This window comes from Rattus norvegicus, chromosome 13 (genome assembly GCF_036323735.1).
Source record: "Rattus norvegicus strain BN/NHsdMcwi chromosome 13, GRCr8, whole genome shotgun sequence".
In the NCBI taxonomy this organism is placed as follows: Eukaryota; Metazoa; Chordata; class Mammalia; order Rodentia; family Muridae; genus Rattus; species Rattus norvegicus.
In genome coordinates this window covers 65,165,234-65,186,721 of record NC_086031.1, presented here as the reverse complement: position 1 = coordinate 65,186,721, position 21,488 = coordinate 65,165,234, and the positions used below count along the sequence as shown (strand labels likewise).

At 40.0% G+C, this 21,488-nt stretch overlaps 1 protein-coding gene across 6 annotated transcripts in view; it reads left to right on the top strand.

Annotated features, from left to right (window-relative positions):
• The window catches only part of Hmcn1 (hemicentin 1), a 469,150-nt gene extending 447,960 nt beyond the window's left edge, over positions 1-21,190 (top strand). For 5 of the 6 annotated variants that reach the window (XM_039090457.2, NM_001271292.1, XM_039090459.2 and 2 more), the window contains 7 exon segments: positions 1,300-1,413; positions 2,145-2,270; positions 4,432-4,560; positions 7,130-7,480; positions 11,222-11,341; positions 18,165-18,291; positions 19,804-21,190. In XM_039090457.2, coding sequence (XP_038946385.2) covers positions 1,300-1,413; positions 2,145-2,270; positions 4,432-4,560; positions 7,130-7,480; positions 11,222-11,341; positions 18,165-18,291; positions 19,804-20,170 — 1,334 coding nt within the window. In that variant the 3' untranslated portion in view covers positions 20,171-21,190. 6 annotated transcript variants of the gene reach the window in all.
• The last annotated feature ends 298 nt before the right edge of the window (positions 21,191-21,488 follow it).

Sequence of the window (21,488 nt, the reverse complement as noted above, 5' to 3'; positions counted from 1 at the left end):
GGGTTGGGAGGGGAACACCCATAAGGAAGGGGAGGGGGAGGGGGATGTTTGCCCGGAAACCAAAGAATTATTATTAAGTATTAAATAAATTTAAAAAAATAGAAAAAAAAGAGCCCCTACTGAGTAATTCAGATGGCTCAGTGGTTAAGAACACTGACTGCTCTTCCACAGTTCAGTTCCCAGCAACCACATAGTGGCTCGCAATCATCTGTAATGGGATCTGATGCCCTCCTCTGGTGTGTCTGAAGACAACTGCAGTCTACTCACATACATAAAATAAACAAATAAATATTTTAAAAAGTATTTTAAAAAAATCCCCTACTGCTCTCTCAGAGGATCTGAGCTTGGATCCCAGCAATAATGTAGGGCAGCTCGTAACCTCCCGAAGCTCTAGCTACAGGGGGACCTGATGATTTTTGGCCTCCCTGTGTACTCACGTGCAGGCATACACTCATAAACATAAGTAAGACTTAAAGTGAATCATTTTTGGCTAGCAGAAAGAGTTTCACATGCTTCCCGAATCCCTCATCACTACCCTGCACCCGGCTCCACTGTAAGCATCCTGCTGAGCAGTGCTGCGCTGGTTACATTTGATGATTTACACTGATGGTCTTAGACACCACCACTCAAAGTCCGTGCTTTACGTAGGCGCTTACTCTCAGCGTTGGCCATTCCAGGAGTCTGCTCAAGTTTGTACTGGCAAATGAGTTTCACGATCCCCCAAACCCTCTGACCTCCATGCGTTCATCTCTGCCCCTCCATCCCTGATTTATTTACTGTCTCCACGGCTTCCCCTTGTCTAGAATGCTATCTTGCTGGAATTCTTCAGTGCGTAGCCTCTGAGACAGGCTTTATTCTTTTGCTTAGTTATTAAAGACCTCCACAGACCTTTGCACAACTTCATAATGCATTTCTTTTTGGGTAAAGTAATATACCATGGTTTAAATGTATCACACTTTGTTTTTTCCACTTACTAAACAACATGGTTAAACCATGGTTGCCTCGAAGTTTTAGCAATTACTAATGAAGCTAGTGTCAGGATTTTTCACAGAGGCAAAATGAGTAGATCCCAAAGTAAGTGGTAGGAAGAGAAGAGGGATGGTGATTCCTCTATGCCATAAACCGTTATTCAGGAATGAGAAAAACAAGCTTTTAAAAAAATACATGTATAACTTATACAAAATAACATGAATAGAAAACAAAGAATAATCAAAGAAGGTAGAGACATGTGTGCACAGAAGAGATATGTTATTAATTTCTGATTCTTATTGGCATTTGCCTTTGCTGTCAATTAAACAGATATTAATGAATGTCAGGAATCCAGCCCCTGCCACCAGCGGTGTTTCAATGTCATAGGAAGTTTCCACTGTGGCTGTGAAGCTGGCTATCAACTCAAAGGCAGAAAGTGCATCGGTAAGACACTTGCTTTGAATTTACAGTGATGATGTCACTGTAACTCCGTGTGTGTGTGTGTGTGTGTGTGTGTGTGTGTGTGTGTGTGTGTGGTGTGTGTGCACATGCACACACGCATGCACATGTGCGGAGTCCAGAGGAGTCACAGATGACTAGCCTGGTCTACCACTCTCTGCCTTATTCCTTGGGATAGACTCTCATTGAACCTGAAGCTCACTATTTTTCAGCTAAACCAGGCTGCCAACAAGCCACAGCAATCCTCCTGCCTCCACCTCCTTGTGATGATGATGCTGTAGGAACACATTCAGCCATACCCAGGATTTTATGTGGGTTCTGGAAATTCAAATCCCACTCCATATGCTTGGGCAGCAAGTACTCTTGCCCACTGAGCCATACATATATCTATGTATGTATACATATCAAGTTTATATATACACATATGTATCTGTGTGTATGTATATATGATATATGTTATATATCACTTTGTTCTTGCAGGGACAGTTGTAAGCATGGCTAACAGCTCTATGAAACGTCATTGTGATTTAAAGTAAAGCGAGTTAGCTCACCTTGTTAGACTTAAGCACTTTTAGTATATGCAGCAATTGTGCAATACACATATATATTGATTTTTGTAGAATCACCTCAAAATTCTAAAAAAAAAAAAATCTTTTCTCCGGAGAAGTGGAATCAGTCCTTTACTTTGTCTCTGTTACCTTTATTCTTTTATCAAGATGTGAACGAATGTAGACAGAGCGTGTGCAGACCAGACCAGCACTGTAAGAACACCCGCGGTGGCTACAAGTGCATTGATCTCTGTCCAAGTGGAATGACCAAGGCTGAGAATGGGACCTGCATTGGTGAGTGCCAGGCTCTTTCCCTGACAGGGACCTCTTTACTACCCACAAGTTAAAGAAGGAACCTATTCTAGCATAAGATGGTGATGTTAGACAACAAGAAAATCGCCATCAGTTCTCAGCTTGAGCTCGAGAATCCTAACCTAATGGTACACAAGGAAATAGAAACGCAAATGGAGTTATGACCGTTCTGAGCTCCCATCCATCCTACAGTTTCTGTAAAGTTTAATACCCTCATGAATTAGTATTTGTGAATCATGTCATTTCTAACTTTAAATTTAGTATATCTGCCTAGAAGTTCACAGCAAGGTGGAGAAAGGTATATTTGTAAACATTTATTCAAAATATTTATATTATGTTGTCATATTATAAATTATTATATATTATTATATCATACATAGTCTATAATATGTAATTACAAATCCGTGTGTGTGTGTGTGTGTGTGTGTGTGTGTGTGTGTGTGTGTGTACATGTGTAGAGTCCAGAGGAGGTCATCAGATGACTAACCTGGTCTATCACTCTCTACCTTATTCCTTTGAGGTAGACTTCATCACTAAAAAAGTATAAATATGATATTCTAGAACTGCTTTAAATATTAAATCAAGAAGAAGAGAGTAGGTTAATTATATTTACCTCAACTTTATTCTTTAAAGTCTATTCTGTAGCAGTGTACAAAAGTCACCAGGTGTCATTGGTTGCAACTTAGAACATAAGATAACTTATATTTCTTCTAAGTTTCTCCTTTGTGAATCTTTTCTGTGCCAGCAGACTGCATGAGTTGGTAGGTAGAAACTGCAGACAAATAATTAAAAGACAAAGAGAGTGAGTAAAATGGATCAGCAGATCAAGGCTCCTGCAGCCGAGCCTAACCACCTGAGTTTAATCCCTGGGACTCACATTGTAGAAGGAGAGGTCTGACTCTCAGAAGTTGTCCTCTGACTGCCACATGTGTGGTGGCATGTGAGTGCCCTCCACACAGACAATAAGGAAGTGTAATAATAAATAAAAACAAGGAGTTCATTTGCTTACTCTACTATCAAAAGTAAGGGGAAAACTCTGCTATTCAAGGTAAAAGGAAGCACCGTGAAAGATAAAAATAAAATTGAACAGTGCCAAGAAAGTGCTCATATATAAGAAGCATGGCTATCAAAAACATTGTAGAAATGATCACTTTTAAATTGAGGTGTGACTGGACTGTTAACTGTGTTGATGGCAGGAAGATGAAGGCAAGAAAGTCCTATATTCAGAAGAAATAACTAGACATGGAATATTGACCACTTGCTGATAATTTAAGGTCCCTTAAGGCTTTGTATACTTAAGAACTTCTAGAGGAGAGTATTGGGCTACCACCTTTGAAGTAATTTTTAGCTCCATTTTTCTTGAGTGGAAGAGCACCTAACCTAAGTATCACATGCTGTAGCATGCAGTTGTGTTTGTTTTTTAGGAATATTGACTCTATAATTTGGTCAAAGACAATTAGAAATAGGATGAACTGAAATACTAGAAAAAAAGCAACAGAACTCTACCCAATGACAATGGATACATGTAGATATAGAGATTTATGGCTTCCATTGATGGTTACAGAACTACCCGGTTGCAAAAATAACTCAAAGATAAACCTGGTCTTAGCAGCCACGGTGACTTCCAAGAAGTGACTTAAAGATGAACCTGATCTTAGCAGCCACGTGACTTCGAAGGAGTGCTGTTGCTATAGATAAGGGAGTAAGGGTCAGATCGGCTTCGCAGTGCAGGTCAGAAGATGAAGTGGACAGCAGTCCTATTGGCAGCTGCAACAGTGAAACTGGGGATCAGAAACAGTGTAGCACTCTGGCTGCAAATCTACCTGGGCACTGACCTTTAGGACAGATGAGGTAACAAAAGGAATTGTAGAGAAGAACAGAGAAGAAGCAAAACCAAAAACAAAGATATGAGCAAAATTCTTTCCACAGTAGGAAACAAGCAGGTAGGGAGGGCCAGTTAATAGTGGCAGTGCTGAGATTTGAACCCAAGTTTACAGCCTCCAACTCCTTAATCCTAATTTAATATAATCTCAATGACATGGTGAGAATCTCAAACTTTGGTGACCAGCAGAATGTGGATTTTATGTGTGATGACTTCAGGTTTGAGAAATGTTGCTTTTATTGCCTCCGTGTCTATCTGTAGACATTGATGAGTGCAAAGATGGGACCCACCAATGCAGATATAACCAAATATGTGAGAACACGAGAGGCAGCTACCGGTGTGCATGCCCAAGGGGTTATCGGTCTCAAGGAGTTGGAAGACCCTGCGTTGGTAAGTTACCAGAAACACTGTTAAAGTAGCTGATAGAGTTCCCTAACCTTACCAGAAGCTTGTGGTCATGCTCTCCTGCTACATGTAGAAGATAGATAAGTCTATTAAGAAAGTCATAATACAGTCTGCTTACTTACTACTATTAGATTTGACAATAAGTTCAATTTATATTGGCATTTCAAGAAATATTCTAGCCATTACCTGAGTGCCTCTTATATAATGCTTATATCAAAGTGAACTTCCAATATAACAGCCATGGCAGCTTGATCCTCATGACTACCTTATGATTTCTCTATGCACAGGACATAAACATCTGCATATGTACATTTTATTTCTTTGCGTATATGCATTAAATATATTTACATGTAGTATGAAATTTATGCATAAGAGTAAAACATGAATCCAATTTAAGTAAACATAATTATTGTATTGTCTACAGTGTTCAGTTCATTCAATTGCCTGGTTGTTTCCATCCTAGTTATGATGGACAATAAAGTAAGGCAGATGGTGGAGATTGTCTGTAAGAAGGGAAATCATGCTGGGGTGATACTCAGTGGGTAAGGGTACTTGTGTGGGCAACCTGGAGATCTGAGTTTGAATCCTCAGCACCCACATTAAAAAAAGAAGAAAAAGAAAGGGAAGAAAACCAACTAGACATGACCATGTTTGCCTCTAACCATAGAACTAGGGAATGGAAACAGGTAGGTACTGGGGGTTCACTGGACAGCCTGCCGAGCCAAAATCATGAGCTTTAGACTTGTCAGGCAATAAGATGGAGTAATAGAAGAAGACACCTCTTAATTTGTTCTGGGTGATGTTCTCGGTTGTGGTAGGTTAACACTAAATAGTGTACGGCAGGCTTCTACCTTTAAGGTGTTTACCTCCCACAGGGAGCAAGGAACTCCCGGAATAAATGTGGGTACAACTTCAGGTCATGATAAACAATGTAATAAAATGAGATAAGGCCAGGGAAGGAATGAGGCAGGCCAGGATGAGAGGCACCTCTCTGGGGATTGGAGTGACAGGCTAGACAGTGTGAAGGTCTGAGCAAGTGCTTCAGGTCAAAACAGGCCCAAGTCCTGCAGACAGCAGCATACTGGCCACGGCTCAGAGATGGCCGCAAGACCTGGGCTGTCAGAGCACAGCAGGGCAGAAGATAAAGAGGCCAGGGGAAAATTCTTAGACCACCTTTAAACTGCAGTGAGAAGACAGGAGGGGTGTGGTGTGAGGCAATTCTCATCTGGAAATGAGCCCTCTTGCAGCCATGGAGGGAGTAAGTGATGGGGGCCATGATCTGGGTGGAAAGACAAAGCTCATGATATAAAAATAAATAAATATTAATTATGTGTAATAATAAAAAGTAAATAACATATTTATTTTTGATCTTTATGGATTCATAAAAACTAGACCTAAACATACTAGTGTTTCCCTCAGTGCCAAGCAACCAGGAAAGCCAGAAATACATCTGAAGGATCAGTTAGTCAAAAGAGAAAAAGAAAGGGACAGAGAGATGGCTCAGCAGTTAAGAGCACTCATTCCCCTTCTAGAGGACCCAAGTTCAGTTTCCATCACCCACATCAAGCCACTTGCAAATGCCTGCAACTCCAGCTCCAGGGGCCCAGCACCCTCTCTTGGCTTCTGAGGGCACCCAGAAACACAAGTGTACACAAGTAAAATTAAGAGTAAAGTAAAATAAATCTTTTTAAAAAGAGAAAATTGTTAAAGTATGCATATATCATTTTATTAGAAGAGACAAATATTTAAATAATTTTTATTCCACTAAAATTACACTAGTTTGGGGGCTGGAGAGATGGCTTGGTGATTAAGAGCACTGGATGCTCTTCCAGAGGACCCAGAGCAGCTCACAACTGTCTGTAACTCCAGTTCTAAGGGATCCTACACCCCCATACAGGCAAAATTCCAATGCACATATAATAAAAATAAATCATTTTTTAAAAAATTACACTAATTTGGATTCTATACCTTCTGCACCTTTACTCTCCAAAGAAGGTGAAACATTTCTAATAATGTAGTAAATCCCTACCTACTTTAGGAAAAGTAGTATTTGGAAAGCTGAGTATATGTGAGTTATAATATTTCCTTAATTAAATCCATTACTGTATATGCTAGCGTAAAATAAGATTAAATATGTAAATGGAAATCTTGTTAAAATGTAAAATGTAAAAATGTGCGTCAGCTTACCCCAACCAGATACACATCCAAGCTTGGTTTTGCTTTGAAGTCAAGGGGACAAGGCTGAAGCATCCCACCAGGCCTCAAGTCCATAACAGGAAAGCAAAGAGCAGATGGATTCCCAGAACTAGTTAGTGTCTTGCTTCCTGGGCCACCTGCTGAAGTGTGAACGTTTAAATGAAACAAATGCAGATGGAGCAGTGCTCAGAAAGGGGCACAGTGTCTCCAGAACTGAGTGGGTCAAGCTTTGGCATCAGCGTCGGAGAGTAATACGATGTCTTGACTTGGTTTCAGCAACTGACTGTTTATCCCTGTTTTGTGTGTGTCTATTTTTTCTCTCCCCCTCTCTCTTTTATGTATCATGGCACACGAGCAGACATTAATGAATGTGACCAAGTACCTAAACCTTGTGCACATCAGTGCTCCAACAGCCCCGGCAGCTTCAAGTGTATCTGTCTGCCAGGACAACATTTATTAGGGGATGGGAAATCTTGCGCTGGATTGGAGAGGCTGTCGAGTTATGGCACTCAGTACAGTAGCTATGACCTTGAGCGGTTCTCCCCTGTGAGAAGTGGCTATCAACCTCGGCAGCATACCAGACAGCAGTCACAGCTCTACAGCTCCTACTCAGAGTATAGGAACAGCAGAGCATCTTTCTCCAGGAGTAGAAGGACTATTAGGAAAACTTGCCCTGAAGGCTCTGAGGCAAACCATGAAACATGTGTAGGTAAATGTCGGCCATATTGCATTTCCTTTCTGTGAGCTCACTTCTTGTCCGGAGTACTAAGCCTTTATACAGCACCTGTGTTTGGTGCACCGAACCACCTCTGATCTCCAGGCTGGACTGACTCAAAGGGTTTTTTGGGTTTTTTTTTTTGACATTTATTCTGGCACCTAGGGTGATGACAGATTATCCAGATAAATGATGTATTTGCATGTGTGCATTCTAATAATGTTACATTGTTTCTCTTTCTGGGACCTGTTACTGAATTAAATCCTACATAGATATAAAGGTCAGTGCTATCCATGAGGTGAGTTTTTTTAGAGAGATACACACATTGTTGCATAGTATGTATGGTGCAAAAGCTGGGGCTTAGAAATGAGAGTTTTGACCCAGTCAGCTGTTCTTTGTAACAGCCCACATTCTGTCAGCCATTGTCCCCAGTCTTCCCATGAAATTGTCCAGTCAGGTTATTTTGTATGTTTATGGCTAAAGATAATGCGATCCAGAGCAACTTGGACCCATTGCTTCAAAATATGTGTGCTCGGTATCTTTATCTAAACTCATAAGCCAGGAACTTAATTTACAAAACTTATCTATAATTTCCCACCAAAGACTCTAGTCCTTATTTTCAGCTAAGTTGTAAACATTGCCATCTGCCATAGATTTAACTCAGTTTTGGTCGATGTCTACAGTTTGCCTGTCGTCGAGCTAGACAAAAAGAGGAATTAGCAAACGACAGTTAGCCCCACTATTTTGTTAGATGGCAAAAGGAAGCAAACAGGAAAGGAGGAAGGCAAGAAAGAACTCTTATTCAAAGGCCATTGGACTGGACCATTCATCCATCCTTAAAGCTCTCTTCAAAGACCATTGGAACATCTCATTCTAACAGTGTCTAACATGTTGTTCATACTAAGTGATATATTCTCTCTCTTTAAGCTGTTTTAGTGTCTTGAGGTTTTCTGTATCCTCTGACTTGATAGTTTTCATTTACTTTCTGACTCGTCCCCATCCTGTTACCTTTTCTGATGCACGTGCCCAGCCAACTGTACCTGGAGCCAGATCCTCCTATCGTACAGTCTTAGCTGTGTCCACCGGACTTCCTGAAAATTTGAACTTTATACCTTATTATTGCATTCTTATTGATCCAATACTTTTCTTTCTATTTATCCCAGGGTAGCTAATGTGTATCATTATGGATATGTTAACTTTGCTGTGTAATGGGCTCTCCAGAACTACAGACACTGTCAAAGTCTTACGCTTTAAACTTCATGCATTTATTAGCAGGGCCCTGCCTTTGGTCGAGTGTGGACAAATAACACATGGTCACTGCTTCTCTGCATCTCCTGTCACTCTGAGTGATTGACAGCTTTCAATGCCTACAGTTTTGATCTGGCTCTTTGCTTACCTAAATGTTCATGATTCGTTTAGTAATATGTTGTCTTTAAAAGTGTCTTCTGAGTAGTTACTCTGACTACGGAGGGCTTTGTAGCCTGCCATCCTCCCACTTTTGGCTTCATTTTGGACAAACTCATTACTTCTAGCCTTCTTTTATTCTTTTTACCTCAAAGTCATTGCTCGTGCCCATGCTATAACTGAACTAAACCACGCGCTCACACCGGGCATCGCCTGACTGCTGCCCTCTAACGACTGAAGCTGCACACAGCTTTAGAAAGATCCTCTTACCAACAACCCAACTCCCTGCCTTCATCATTGCTTAGGGCTGCAGCTCCACCACGCTAGAGTCTAATGGAGCTTTGCTCTCTTGATGTCTACCATACACCAATACTGTGGTGCATCAAAATTACCTTCTTCCATAGGCATGCATTGTTCAAGACTATTTTACAGTGAGTATCGATCCTGTAAAACCTAAAGTCAGCATTTATAACTCACTGACCTGTGGCCTTCCCATTTATTGGTGAAACAGTGAGGAGTCTTACATATTTCTTAAAATACGGTGAATATTTTATTGGGGCTAATGAAGTTATTCACGCGAAGGTTGCAGACAGTTCTGGAATCGTCAAACAAAAGCAACTTACAACAAACACTGACTGCCTTTAATTAACCATCTGGGGCAGACGCGTTACAAAAGGATTAAATTGACATTGTGGAATCTTGTTAGATTTGGGCAGATTTTTAGTTTTTAAAGAGTCAATCCCAGGGTTTAACAGAAATAATGAACTTTGCTCCGGTTCTGAGAGCAGAAATCACACATTGCCATTTTAAAATTCATATGCTTGGAAGCTCCATGTTAATGACTTCGAGTTCAAAAATCATTTGAATTTCTGTTGTTGTTTTAGATTAAAGCAAATATTTAAAGAGAAAAGACAAAAATAACTCATGCAAATTATGAGATGAGTACTTTGGCTAGCTAAAACGGTGCATAAACATGGGAAGTGAATATTTGCTGGATATTGTCATTAACAGGTTTTGAATCGTTACAATTATGTTTTCAGCATGTGCTGAGCAGATTCATTAGCTGAGTCATCCACCAGACTCACTGTGTCTTCGCTTCATTCTACCCTTCCTCCTCCTGTTCCCCTTCATGGCATATTCCTTGGTGTCCCACTGGTTAGTGTATTCTCAGTGACCATTAGAGATTTGATTAAAAAAAAAAAAAAAAGACCATCAGAATCCAAAAGCAAAAATCGAGTTTGAATTATCATCTAGTCTCACTGTACTTTACTGTGTATGATTTTTTTTCATATTAATGATAGTAGGCAGCCTCCCCACCCCACCCCCTCTGTGGTTTATAAAGTGTTTTCTCACTTACTGCAGTGTATGGATCTCCCAACAAACCCATGAAGTGGAATAGATGGTTTCCATGCTCCCTTTTAGCAGAAGAATTGACTGAGATCTTGAGAAATTAGATGAGTTCCCCAACTTAGCACAGCTATAGACATGTATCTGCCACTAGTAGTTTGATATAAAAGATTGAGAAATATTTCTCACAAATATGGGAACGCTTTCACTTGAAAATATCTGCATATGTGAAAGCTTTGTATAGATATTGTAGGGGGGAAGAGAAGAGGAGAGAGAGAGAGAGAGAGAGAGAGAGAGAGAGAGAGAGAGAGAGAGGTATCGAAGTTCACATGAAATAAAACTGAGGACTAAAGAGATGGTTCAGTAGTTACTCACACTGGCTGCTTCTCCAAAGGAGCTGTGTTTAATTCCCAGCACCCACACAGTCTGTAACCCCTGTTTCAAGGGACTCAATGCCCTCTTCTGTGCATATGCACTGCACAGCCATGGTATACAAAGGCAAAATACTCATGGACACAAAATAATAAAATAAAAGTTTTTAAAACAGATACCTCCTTTCCCAATTAATAGCAAAAGAAATTTCCAGGTAAACTTTACCATTTTATCAAAATGTTAGCTTTTTTTTTTTGTGGTTTCAGATCTTATGCAGAGCTGCCCCCCCCCAGTCATTTTAATGTAATTTAGCAACACAGGAAAAAAATGGCAAAGTTGAGACTTCAGGTCATAGATATTCATGTAAAATAATAGAGAAATGCCCGTATATTAAAAAGTAGTATAGTGCATCTTATAATACAGTTAGTATTTATGTTGCTAAAAACAGGCTTGGTGTATAATAGCTCTAAACACTTCTAAGAGCATGAATGTGAAGCCACCATGAATGTTTCTATGTTATGCCCGCCACGTATATTGATAGCAGTGTCACGGATCCTGCTCACATGACTGTCCCTTTGGCATGACTATGTACTCTGTTTTCTTTCTAAACAGATATTGATGAATGTCAAAACAGAGATACTTGCCAACATGAGTGTAAAAACACGATCGGAAGCTACCAGTGCGTCTGCCCACCGGGTTATCGACTCATGCTCAATGGGAAAACATGCCAAGGTGAGAAAAGACACGAGAATATTCATTGTCCCAGTTTGGCATCAAAAACAACATTGAAAGACATAAGAAAATGTTGTAAATAATTATTCCTCTAGCTGCTCCTCTTTTCCCATTCTTATTGGTCAGATGTGTGTCTAAACCAATAGTTCCCAACCTGTGGATTGTGACCTCTTAGGGGTCACATATCAGATACTCTGAATATCACACATTTACATTTATATTACACATATCACATATTACGATTCATAACAGTAGCGAAATTACAATTATAAAGTAGCAATGAAATAATGTTATGGTTGCGGATCACCGCAGCATGAGGAACCGGGTTAAATGATTGAAGCACTAGGAAGCTCGAGAACCATTGATCTAAATGATACTTGTGCAAGTAGGAAAAACAAGAGAGAGGTGGCTCAGTGAAGGAAAATGACCAAGGCACATACTTGGTGTGGTCTTCCTTAAAGACATTAACCCCTTTCATATTAAAGACCTTTATAGCTTAAAGGAAACTCTTCTTTTCAAACATTTTTCACCATGTGGTGAAGCTGGAAGGGGAAAAGAGAAAGATGATTAGTATATATACTGACTGCAATGTGAAGGACTACTCTCTTTTCTCTCATTAGATTTATCTCTAGGAGTGTGCCACCATGCCCTGCTTTCTTTCTCTAGTTCTGTTTGTCCTTTTGTTGTTGTTGTTGTTGTTGTTGTTGGCATTATTTTTGTTTGGCCTTCCTTCTTTAAGAACAATGAGTAGAATCAGAGGCCACAACAAAGGATCAGTCTCTAGATGGATGAGAGGAGAAATGGTGATAATCTCTTCACTCTTTGAGTCTGCAAATGAAGACTCTCGACCATATACTAGTTCTGTTGGGGGTAATAGTAGTGCTTCCCCTTAAGAGCCTCCATTCTAATGCAGACAAATGCTAATAAATCAAAAGACTAATGCATAGGTTCTATAGCGAAATGGAAGGCAAAGCACAGTGAAAATAGGAAGGAAAAATACTACCAAAATCACCAGATTTCCTTATTTTGTGTGAAAACCATGAAGAGAATAGCACTTTCTTGGTTATTATGATATACTTAGATTAAAAAGAAATGGCCTGTCAATCTCTTCTGAGAAGAGAATTTTACCAATAAAACCTAAGCATGGTGTATGCCTCTAAAATTTTGTTCTTTTCTGTCATATACAAACTATATCCTTTTGAAACATATGCCAATAAAATCTTTATGAGAACATTTTACAATAGCCATGAAATTGAGATTGAATTTTCCTTTTTCAACTTCACAAAGACTTGTGGAGAATGTAGTCTGTAGGCACTGTATCCTGGAAACCAAGACCAGTAGAGAGGATGGCTTTACCTGATGTATCAAAAGGTAGTCCTTTCCCAACTCTTCTCACTGTCCAAGGGTCCCCATGTACATTTTGGGGGCTGGATAAGAAGCTTGAACTCAGTAGAACCTTTGCTGTCATCCATCAATCACAGAACATTATTAAGAATGTACCTTACATGAATAACTTGGGTCAGAAATATAGATATAATTCCCACTCACGTGAATAAATGAAACTACTACTTGAGGTGACTATATGAACCCCAATGCCCTAGGGTCTCAAGACTGAAGGTAACACTATCTCAAATTGTACATTCTCCAATGGCCTCTCATCTTTCCTAAGATACAGTGAATACTGCAGACAGCACATGCTGGATGGGGGGCGGGGGCGGGGGTGGAAGTGCTGACTCTCCGTACTTTAGAACTGACTCAGCCCAAACATCTTTCTAAAAAAGCACCAAGGTCACTAGGGTTGATGGCAAATGCCTTTTCTTCCCAGCACTCTGTAGGCAAAGGCAGATAGACCACTGTGAGTTTGAGGACAGCCAGGGCTTTATAATGAGATCGTGTCTCAAATATGAGAGAGACAGAGACAGAGGCAGAGAGACAGAGACAGACAGAGGCAGAGAGACAGAAAGACAGAGAGAGACAGAGAGACAGACAGAGACAGAGAGAGCACCAATGCCCAAACCTACAACTACCCTTCCTACAGCTGTCTCAGGAACCAAAGAAGGATGCAGGGCAAATACCAAAGCATTTAGAATTATCAACTGAACCACAAAATCTTTTAAGCAAAGTTAAAGGGTTATATGATACACTCATTAGAGAGGTTTTCCTTCCCTTCGAAATCTTGCCAGTTTTCTTTTAATTGCCCTCATTTAGCTCAAAACATTTTTCAGCCTTCACTTGTGCCACAGAGTGGAAAATACTGTGAACAAATCAGAAACAGGTGTCGTGGAAGTGTTTGCAATTTAAATGGGTTACATACTTTTGTGGTTTTAAAAAGACATGAGAGAAAACATTTCTGACTTTTTAAAGAATTCTTTATTCTAAGGAATAGCTTAGAGTCTCTTTATAGCTTTAGAAAGGCTTTGAGGCATTTACAAGGAGCAAGAGACTGTTTTCAGCCCTGTTTTTTTTTTTTTAAGCTTTCTACATTGCTAATGGCCGTGTCAGTAAGAGCTGGGACGTTACAATGCACAGTGTCATAGGGAACAAAGACAGAGAATCCTGTCAAAAGTGGAAATCACTGGGCTGTAAAATTAAAAACAAAATACAAAAAGTGTGACCAATCAAGATTTGACTGAGAAGCAAAAAGGAGAAACTACAAGAAACTCAGCCTGATTTTATGCTCCACAAATATTTAAAAAAAAAACTCAAATAGAGTTTCATATATGACAAATAATGCATTGTTTGAAAAATACCAGTAAGAGAATAAGCGTTTTAAAGGAAGAAAATTTAATATTGTATAGCATTTGAAAGTTCTGTCTTCTACATTTTTAAACACATGCTGTGTATTTATCAAGAGTCCAGGTTAATTACTTTGTATTTTTTTTGAATATTTTATCCCAGTCCCCCCTCCTAGACTTCTTCACCCCATGTACATTCCCTTTGCCTCTTAGAGGGTGCTCCCCAACATCGTTCATTCCCCTACCCTGGGCATCAAGTCTACAGGATTAGGCTCATCCTCTCCCACTGAGGTCAGACAAGGCAGTCCTCTGCTACACATGTACCAGGGGCCACAGATCAGCCTGTGGGTGCTCTTTGGTTGGTGGCTCAGTCTCTAAGAGCTCTGAGAGGTCCAGGTTAGTTTATACTCTTGGTTTTCCTATGGGGTTGCCATCCCCTTGAGCTCCTTCAGTCCTTCCTCTAACTCTTCCATTGGGGTCCCCGGCCTCAGTCCAATGGTTGGCTGCGAGTATCTGCATCTGTCTCAGCTGCTGGTAGAGCCTCTCAGAGGACAGCCATGCTAGTCATTACATGACTCAGTAATAGTGTCAGGGCATGGTGTCTACAGATGTTCCAAGAGTATTTATCCCGAATTAATTTTAAAGTATCCAGAAGCAATTGCTTAAATCTATCATATTTTCTATTGCTGTTGATGTAAAATCATTTCAGCTCAGTTTGCTCTTCTAACAGGGATATGTATATAATAGCCTGCACTTTGATTTCTCCAATAATGTTTTTACGATGTTTATTAAAAACCGGACATCATCAGTTAATCCATTATAGAAGACAAGAGTATTAGTCCTCTGATTTTTCTTTCTTTGAAATAAGGTCTCATTGTGGACCACTGGCTGGACTGGAACTCACGGTAGTTTGTTCTACCTCCCAAGTGCTGGAATTAGAGGGGTGGGTGTGCCACCATGACCAGCTCTCTTTATTTTTGTTTGTCCTTTTTGGTATTGTTTGTGCTTGGTCTTCCTTTTTTAAGAACAGTGAGTAGAATCAGAGACCACAGACGGAGGAGGACCATCTGCCTACAAGCTTGCCGAGTATTAAGTACTTCCTTTCGGAAAGCAGACGTTTATCATGGACTAAAGACAGAGGCTTTACCTCAACATAGACTACAGTCCTGCAGGCCAATACATAGCTCTCACATTGGCTTGAAGCGTCCAACGACCTTAGCAAAGTACAAATGTTTCTGAGGTAGCGTTAACTTTCGACTGTTTAGACTGAATGTATAATGTGAGGAAATATGAATAATTCTCATGTTTAGGAAATAATTCAATGGGTACTTTATTTTTTTATTAATTTTAGTCTGCAAAACAGTGGGCTTGACTATGATGTTTTCATGAACACATGTCCCTTGCTCATAGTTTCCCCTCATTAGCTGCCCCCACCCCTCTTCCCTTCCCTTAACCGATTCCTCTCCTTTCCCCTGAAAAGTCCCCTCTGCTTTTATGTCACACACATAGGCATTTATAAGCTCTTCTGTACAGACCCGTACTGAACCAATGAACCTATGATAATAACAGCTCTTAGTATACACACACTCTGTCCCGTAACGTGATTCTTGTGGCCCCCATGGTCTTCTAGCCTCCATGCTTCTGGGTAAGATCAGTATACAAAGTTAGAGATAAAGAAAAATTTTGAAGCTGGAAAAAAATTAAGAGAAATGAAGATAAATAAAACTCAGGCTAACCGAATTTCTTTCACATTTTCCTCAAGGTCTTTTCACTCCATCTTTAAGACAATCTCAATTTGTCAGAGATAAAACACATTCCTCTGATTAAAAAATAAATAAAGAATTAGAAATTGGCTCACAGAGATGACAGACAGAACTGCTGCAATGAAAATGTTTTATGCTGGAATTCTGTATCGTAAGAAAACCAGTTGTCAGGAGCACACATGGCCAGTCACTTATATAGCAGAGGTCTGCCTGGTCTGGACCGGGAGAGGGAGGCAATGACTGGAATGTAGATAAATAAAATAATTTTTAAAAAACAAATAAAAAGGAAAATATAACCAAGAAGAAGGAAGAGGAGGAGGAAGGAGAAGGAGAGGAGGAAGAAGAAGAAAAGAAAACCGGTTGTAAAGTAAAACGGGAGCAGAAAACACCACCCCTCATTGTCTGCACAGAGACAGACCATTATTAGAGTCCAGGCACTGGTGACACTTTTGTTGCTGCTGCAGCCTTCTGCCAACACTGCTGTTTTCAAGACAGGGTATCTCTATGTAGCCCTGGCTGTCCTAAAACGCATTCTGTAAACCAGGTTGGCCTCAAACTCAGAGATCTGCCTGCCTCTGCCTCCCAAGTGCTGGGATTAAAGGCACGAACCATCACTATCCAGTTAAATACCTTTTTTAAACTCTATGAATACTATTACTAAATTGTAGATAACTGCATAGAAAACAATGTGGTTGTAATGTAACCTGAACTGCCCACTTGAATACAAGACACAGACAGTAAATAATGCAACTTTGATGGTGGTGGTCTATGACTCACACGCTGCCTCTTGGAATTGCCTCTCAAGAGTTCACAAAACGCACTTCCCAGCTTGAACCCGAGTCCCGTGTAAATGTCATGATGCACTTAGCTGCTATAGAGAGACGGGGCAGGCGGGGGTTACACACGTAGACAGCTGAGTACCACAGCCCTTCATTTGGCTTGCAGAGGCCACATCATAGGAAAGCTATGTAGAGTCACTTGCTTGTCATGCCTTCGGCACACCAGGATAGTCTCGGTTATCCTAGAAGGAAGAATGCTGTATCTTCCATGTCCAGGCAGCTGAGAAGGACCAAAACATTGAATATCAAAAAAACACTAAAGCTATTTTTTTGCTAAAATAACTAAACTAAAATCTAATTTTAAATTGCTAACGTTTGTAGCCATAACTTTTTAAAAAGGCATTGGGTTCTTCAATATGTATTATTTCTGTACAGTACATTTATATATTTGCTCTAGGATTCATGTAGCCTTTCTCTGGAAGGTAGATGAAGGGGGTGGCAGACTTCCAGACCATGAATTTCTCAGGCAGATATGGGAAAAGTAAAGTTGGGGGAATGAGGATATGAACATGGATTTCCTGAAACACCTGTCTCCTTCTCTGTACTCAAATCCCCATGTACCCCCGGGCAGGTGAAGGCTACCCATGAGGAGATTAAACAAAATAATAACTTAGATTCTCAAAAATACCTCAAAATATTCATTTAATTCTATGGAATCAATCTCTCCTTCCCCTCTCCCTCTCCCTCTTTCCCTCCTCTCCCCCTCCCCTCCCTCTCCCTCTTCCTCTGTATGCCTGTCTGTCTGCCTGCCTGCCTACCTGACTTCCTCTGGTGCTCAATTAGAAATACAGAATTAAAAAATTATGGCACAAAAGCATCTTCAGAAAGCTTGAAAGTTTTCTTCAGATCTGTGCTACTCTTCTAAAAATCCGATTGCATCAGTGTTTCCATTAAATAACTCTGAGGAAACCACAGAATACAATGTCCTTTACTGGCACCCACCCTGCTCTTGCCGTTGCTCCAGGGAGCATCCCCATGCCACGATGCTGGGGGTCCACTCTGCCAGCAGCACAGTTTGATTCTGCTCCGTTTCTTCAAACTTGAACCGTGGTTTGGGGATAATTGCTCATATTACTAAAGATTCTTCAGTTTGTAAAGTATTCATGGGTGTCCCTTAATTTTTAGCTTGGTCAGTGTGTATCTAAAATCTCATTTGCTTGACAAACTCACATATGCTCTGCTTTTCAAACAGAAGAGACACGTGCGTGCTCTTAAAAGCTGCCCCTCTACTTTTCCAGCTCTTATTTTCCTTTTGACGTTTCACACATATCAAAGAAAGAAATGCCCTCAGAGCAGTCAGGGAAATAAACAGACTAGAAATCATACTCCTCTTTTTTGTGGCTGAAGCGTGGGAATGACAAATAAGCCTATTATGGGACTAAGGACAAAGGACTCTCTCTATATTCCAGGCGAAGGCCAATGACCACTACAGTGACCCTTATTGACCCCAACTAACAATGCTCTGTATTCTTTGTGTGGTCCCTAGATGTCGATGAGTGCTTGGAGCAGAATGTACGCTGTGGGCCGAATCGCATGTGTTTCAACATGAGAGGAAGCTATCAGTGCATCGACACACCCTGTCCACCCAACTACCAACGAGATCCTGTTTTGGGGTATGTTTCTCCTTCTTCTCCCAGACATGCTTCTGGAAACCCTGCCTTTGACCAACATAACCTTATTAACAGTCATGCCTAACTCATAGAACGTCAGTAGCCCTGGGGGGATACGTGCTGATCATGTGTTCCTTCTTCTATGAATGGACAAGAGATAAACTCATTAGGCAGCTGCCACTGTCAACCAAACCATCACTCATGATTGCCAAGCCTTCCTGGATGAGGCTTCCATTATGGAGTCCAAAGCGTAGCATCCAGGGCTCTCCTACACAGCAAGTGTTCTATGGGATACAGAGCCAACCTTTCTTTCTTTAAAAGTTCCTCATTTCTATTTGTACTGTCTCAAGCTGATAAGTCTTGTAAGCAGGTAGACTGAAGTCCCTCTTCTGTTGCTGTGGTGACTCACCATGCATCCAGAGAAGGAGAGAAAGAAGGATGAGTCAATAGTCTGACCATAGGTGGTGTCTTGCTCACATTTCCTGGTGCCTGACAGTCTTCTTGCTTCTGGAAAAACTATTCTAGTTTTTCCCACCCTGTCTAGGTACCAAGGATTCTGGATGTTTGAAAACAAGTGATAATGTTTATCTTTGGTGTCCCTGTTCATCACCAACTGCTCACTGGACTCACACTTTATTTTCCTCTTGGTAATGCCTCCTTAATGTAGCATGGTCGAGTGTGTATTGTCAAGGACCTACCATAAACCTGCTTGTGATGAATCTTGTAAGGATGGAAACAGGAAGAGGGATTTAAATTATGGAGACTTATAAAGTATCTAAAAATGATTTGACTAAAGAATCTATATTTTCATAAAATAGTCCTTTGCGGAGTTTTTTTCCCCCATCTAGATCTCTAGAAAAAATAATTTAACTGTCATTATGATTTAGTGTGGGCTCTGAGAGTGGGAAATCCTTTTAAATGTAAAATAATATAAAGAAAAGTTTAAAAGGAAGTCATCCCCTAGAAATCCCAAGTAGCCTTTATTCTGAAAAGAATAAACGAAATAGCTGTATAGCCTATGTTAACCTTCAACCAGCATTAGGATGTTCTAATGTCGCTTATTGTCCTCTTTCTGGGAAGTATTATTTTCCAAGATACATATGATGCATTTGTTTCTGAAACTGACTTTTTCATTTTAACAACAGCTCTCTTAGGAGTGTTCAGGAGCTGTGAAGCACAAGGCCAGCATCCAATGCTAGCACCCCACCAAAAGAGAAATAAAGCATTAATGTATTCTTGCTTACTTCAGGAACTCCAATCTTCTGATTTTAGTAGAGCAAGAATATTGATACTTGACTGTAGACCAGTTTTTGGTTTTGTTTGTTTGTTGTTTGTTTGTTTGTTTGTTTTGCTTCCCGGTATCTCTTTTGAGCCAGTGATTTAGGACATGGGGAGAGCCACATTTGTAGGTTAACAAATGACTAAGAGTCACCGTGGGTCATGATCACTTGTATTGTAGCCTATCTTGTTCCAGGGTGTGTAACTCTGTGCATCTCATTTATTATTTAACCTTAGGTTCTGCCTCAAGAACTGCCCACCCAATGACTTGGAATGCACCTTGAGCCCCTATGCCTTGGAATATAAACTTGTCTCCCTCCCATTTGGAATAGCTGCCAATCAAGATTTAATCCGGCTGGTTGCATACACACAGGATGGAGTGATGCATCCCAGGACAACTTTCCTCATGGTAGATGAGGAACCAGCTGTCCCTTTTGCCTTAAGGGATGAAAACCTGAAAGGAGTCGTGTACACTACACGTCCACTACGAGAGGCAGAGACCTACCGCATGAAGGTGCGGGCTTTATCCTACAGTGCCAACGGGACCATTGAGTATCAGACTACATTCATAGTTTATATAGCTGTGTCTGCCTATCCATACTAGGAAGTACTCCAGAATTGAGTCCAAATATTTAAACTGCATTGATCTAGCAATCAAGGACCTCTACAATTTACTATCTCTTGAACAGTTGCAATCTTGGCAACTTGAAAATGGTGCTGTGCTGTTATGTATGTGTTCCTTGGTACTGCTGAAGTATCTGTATGATCCCACTGTGGTCATGTATCTTTTAGTACGTTCTAGAAGAGTCCTTTCTTATTGTCTTTATTTATTACACTGGAGCAGTTACTTCCCAAGGATTATTCTGATCAGCTCACAGGACATGTCAGTGATATTGTATAGTAGCATAGTAGCTAAGATCATTTTCTTGGAAACAATATAGAACAAAACAAAACAAAAAACTAGTTCAAATACTTTTTGAACATTTTGGCTATTCTTAAAATGGTAAAAACCAGCTATTATGTGTTTTGATAAAAGCTTATGCCATATTATACATTTTTAAAATATTGAAATAACACTTATATCTTTCATTTTAAGGTTAAAAATAAGAAACATCACTTTTCTGAAATATAGTGCAGATACAAGAAAGTTTGCTTGATCCGAAATGGATCTTATCTTTATTAAATACTCAAGATACATTACCTGAGGTTCTGCGAAATCATGTGAACTTTGTACTATGTTATCAGAAAATTACTTTCCCTTTAAAGAATTGCCCATGGCCTAGGCCTTTGACATTTTGGTATTCACTCAGCTCCATAACTTTTACATTCCATATCTATCTGTCAAATAAAATTATTTTAATACATAACAATAGAACAGATTTCTTGATTATTGTACTCATGTATGTTCAAGTAACGTGTTAAACGTCAATACACTGTACATGGTGGTAACAGACTCTGTAAGCAATTGTCAAGATGTATTCTATTTTTATGAAGTGTATATATTACCTTAGTGTGTATTTTCTATATAATATCTTGATGGACTCTTTTATAAAATTATTTTATAAAAAAATTACAGTAAAATAAGCCTAAATAAAATTTTCACCTTTTTCTTAATAACCTAAAATGTGTTTCCTTGTAGATTATATTAGTTCCTTTTCTGTTGCTTTGATAGATGTTCAGAAGAAAAAATTAGGAGAGAATGGTCTTGCTTTGGCTTACAGCTCTCTAAGGACAAAGTTCATAATGGCAAGGGAAATGTGATGTGACAGAAGTCATGGAAGCTAGTTGATCACATCGTATCCACACTCAGGAAGCAGAGAGAATAATCTGGGTCAGACCATAGAACCTCAGATTCCTTCTTGGTGGCTGGTGCTACCTACAGGTGCTGAGGGTGTCGGGAAGATGACAGTTTTAGAGTGTTA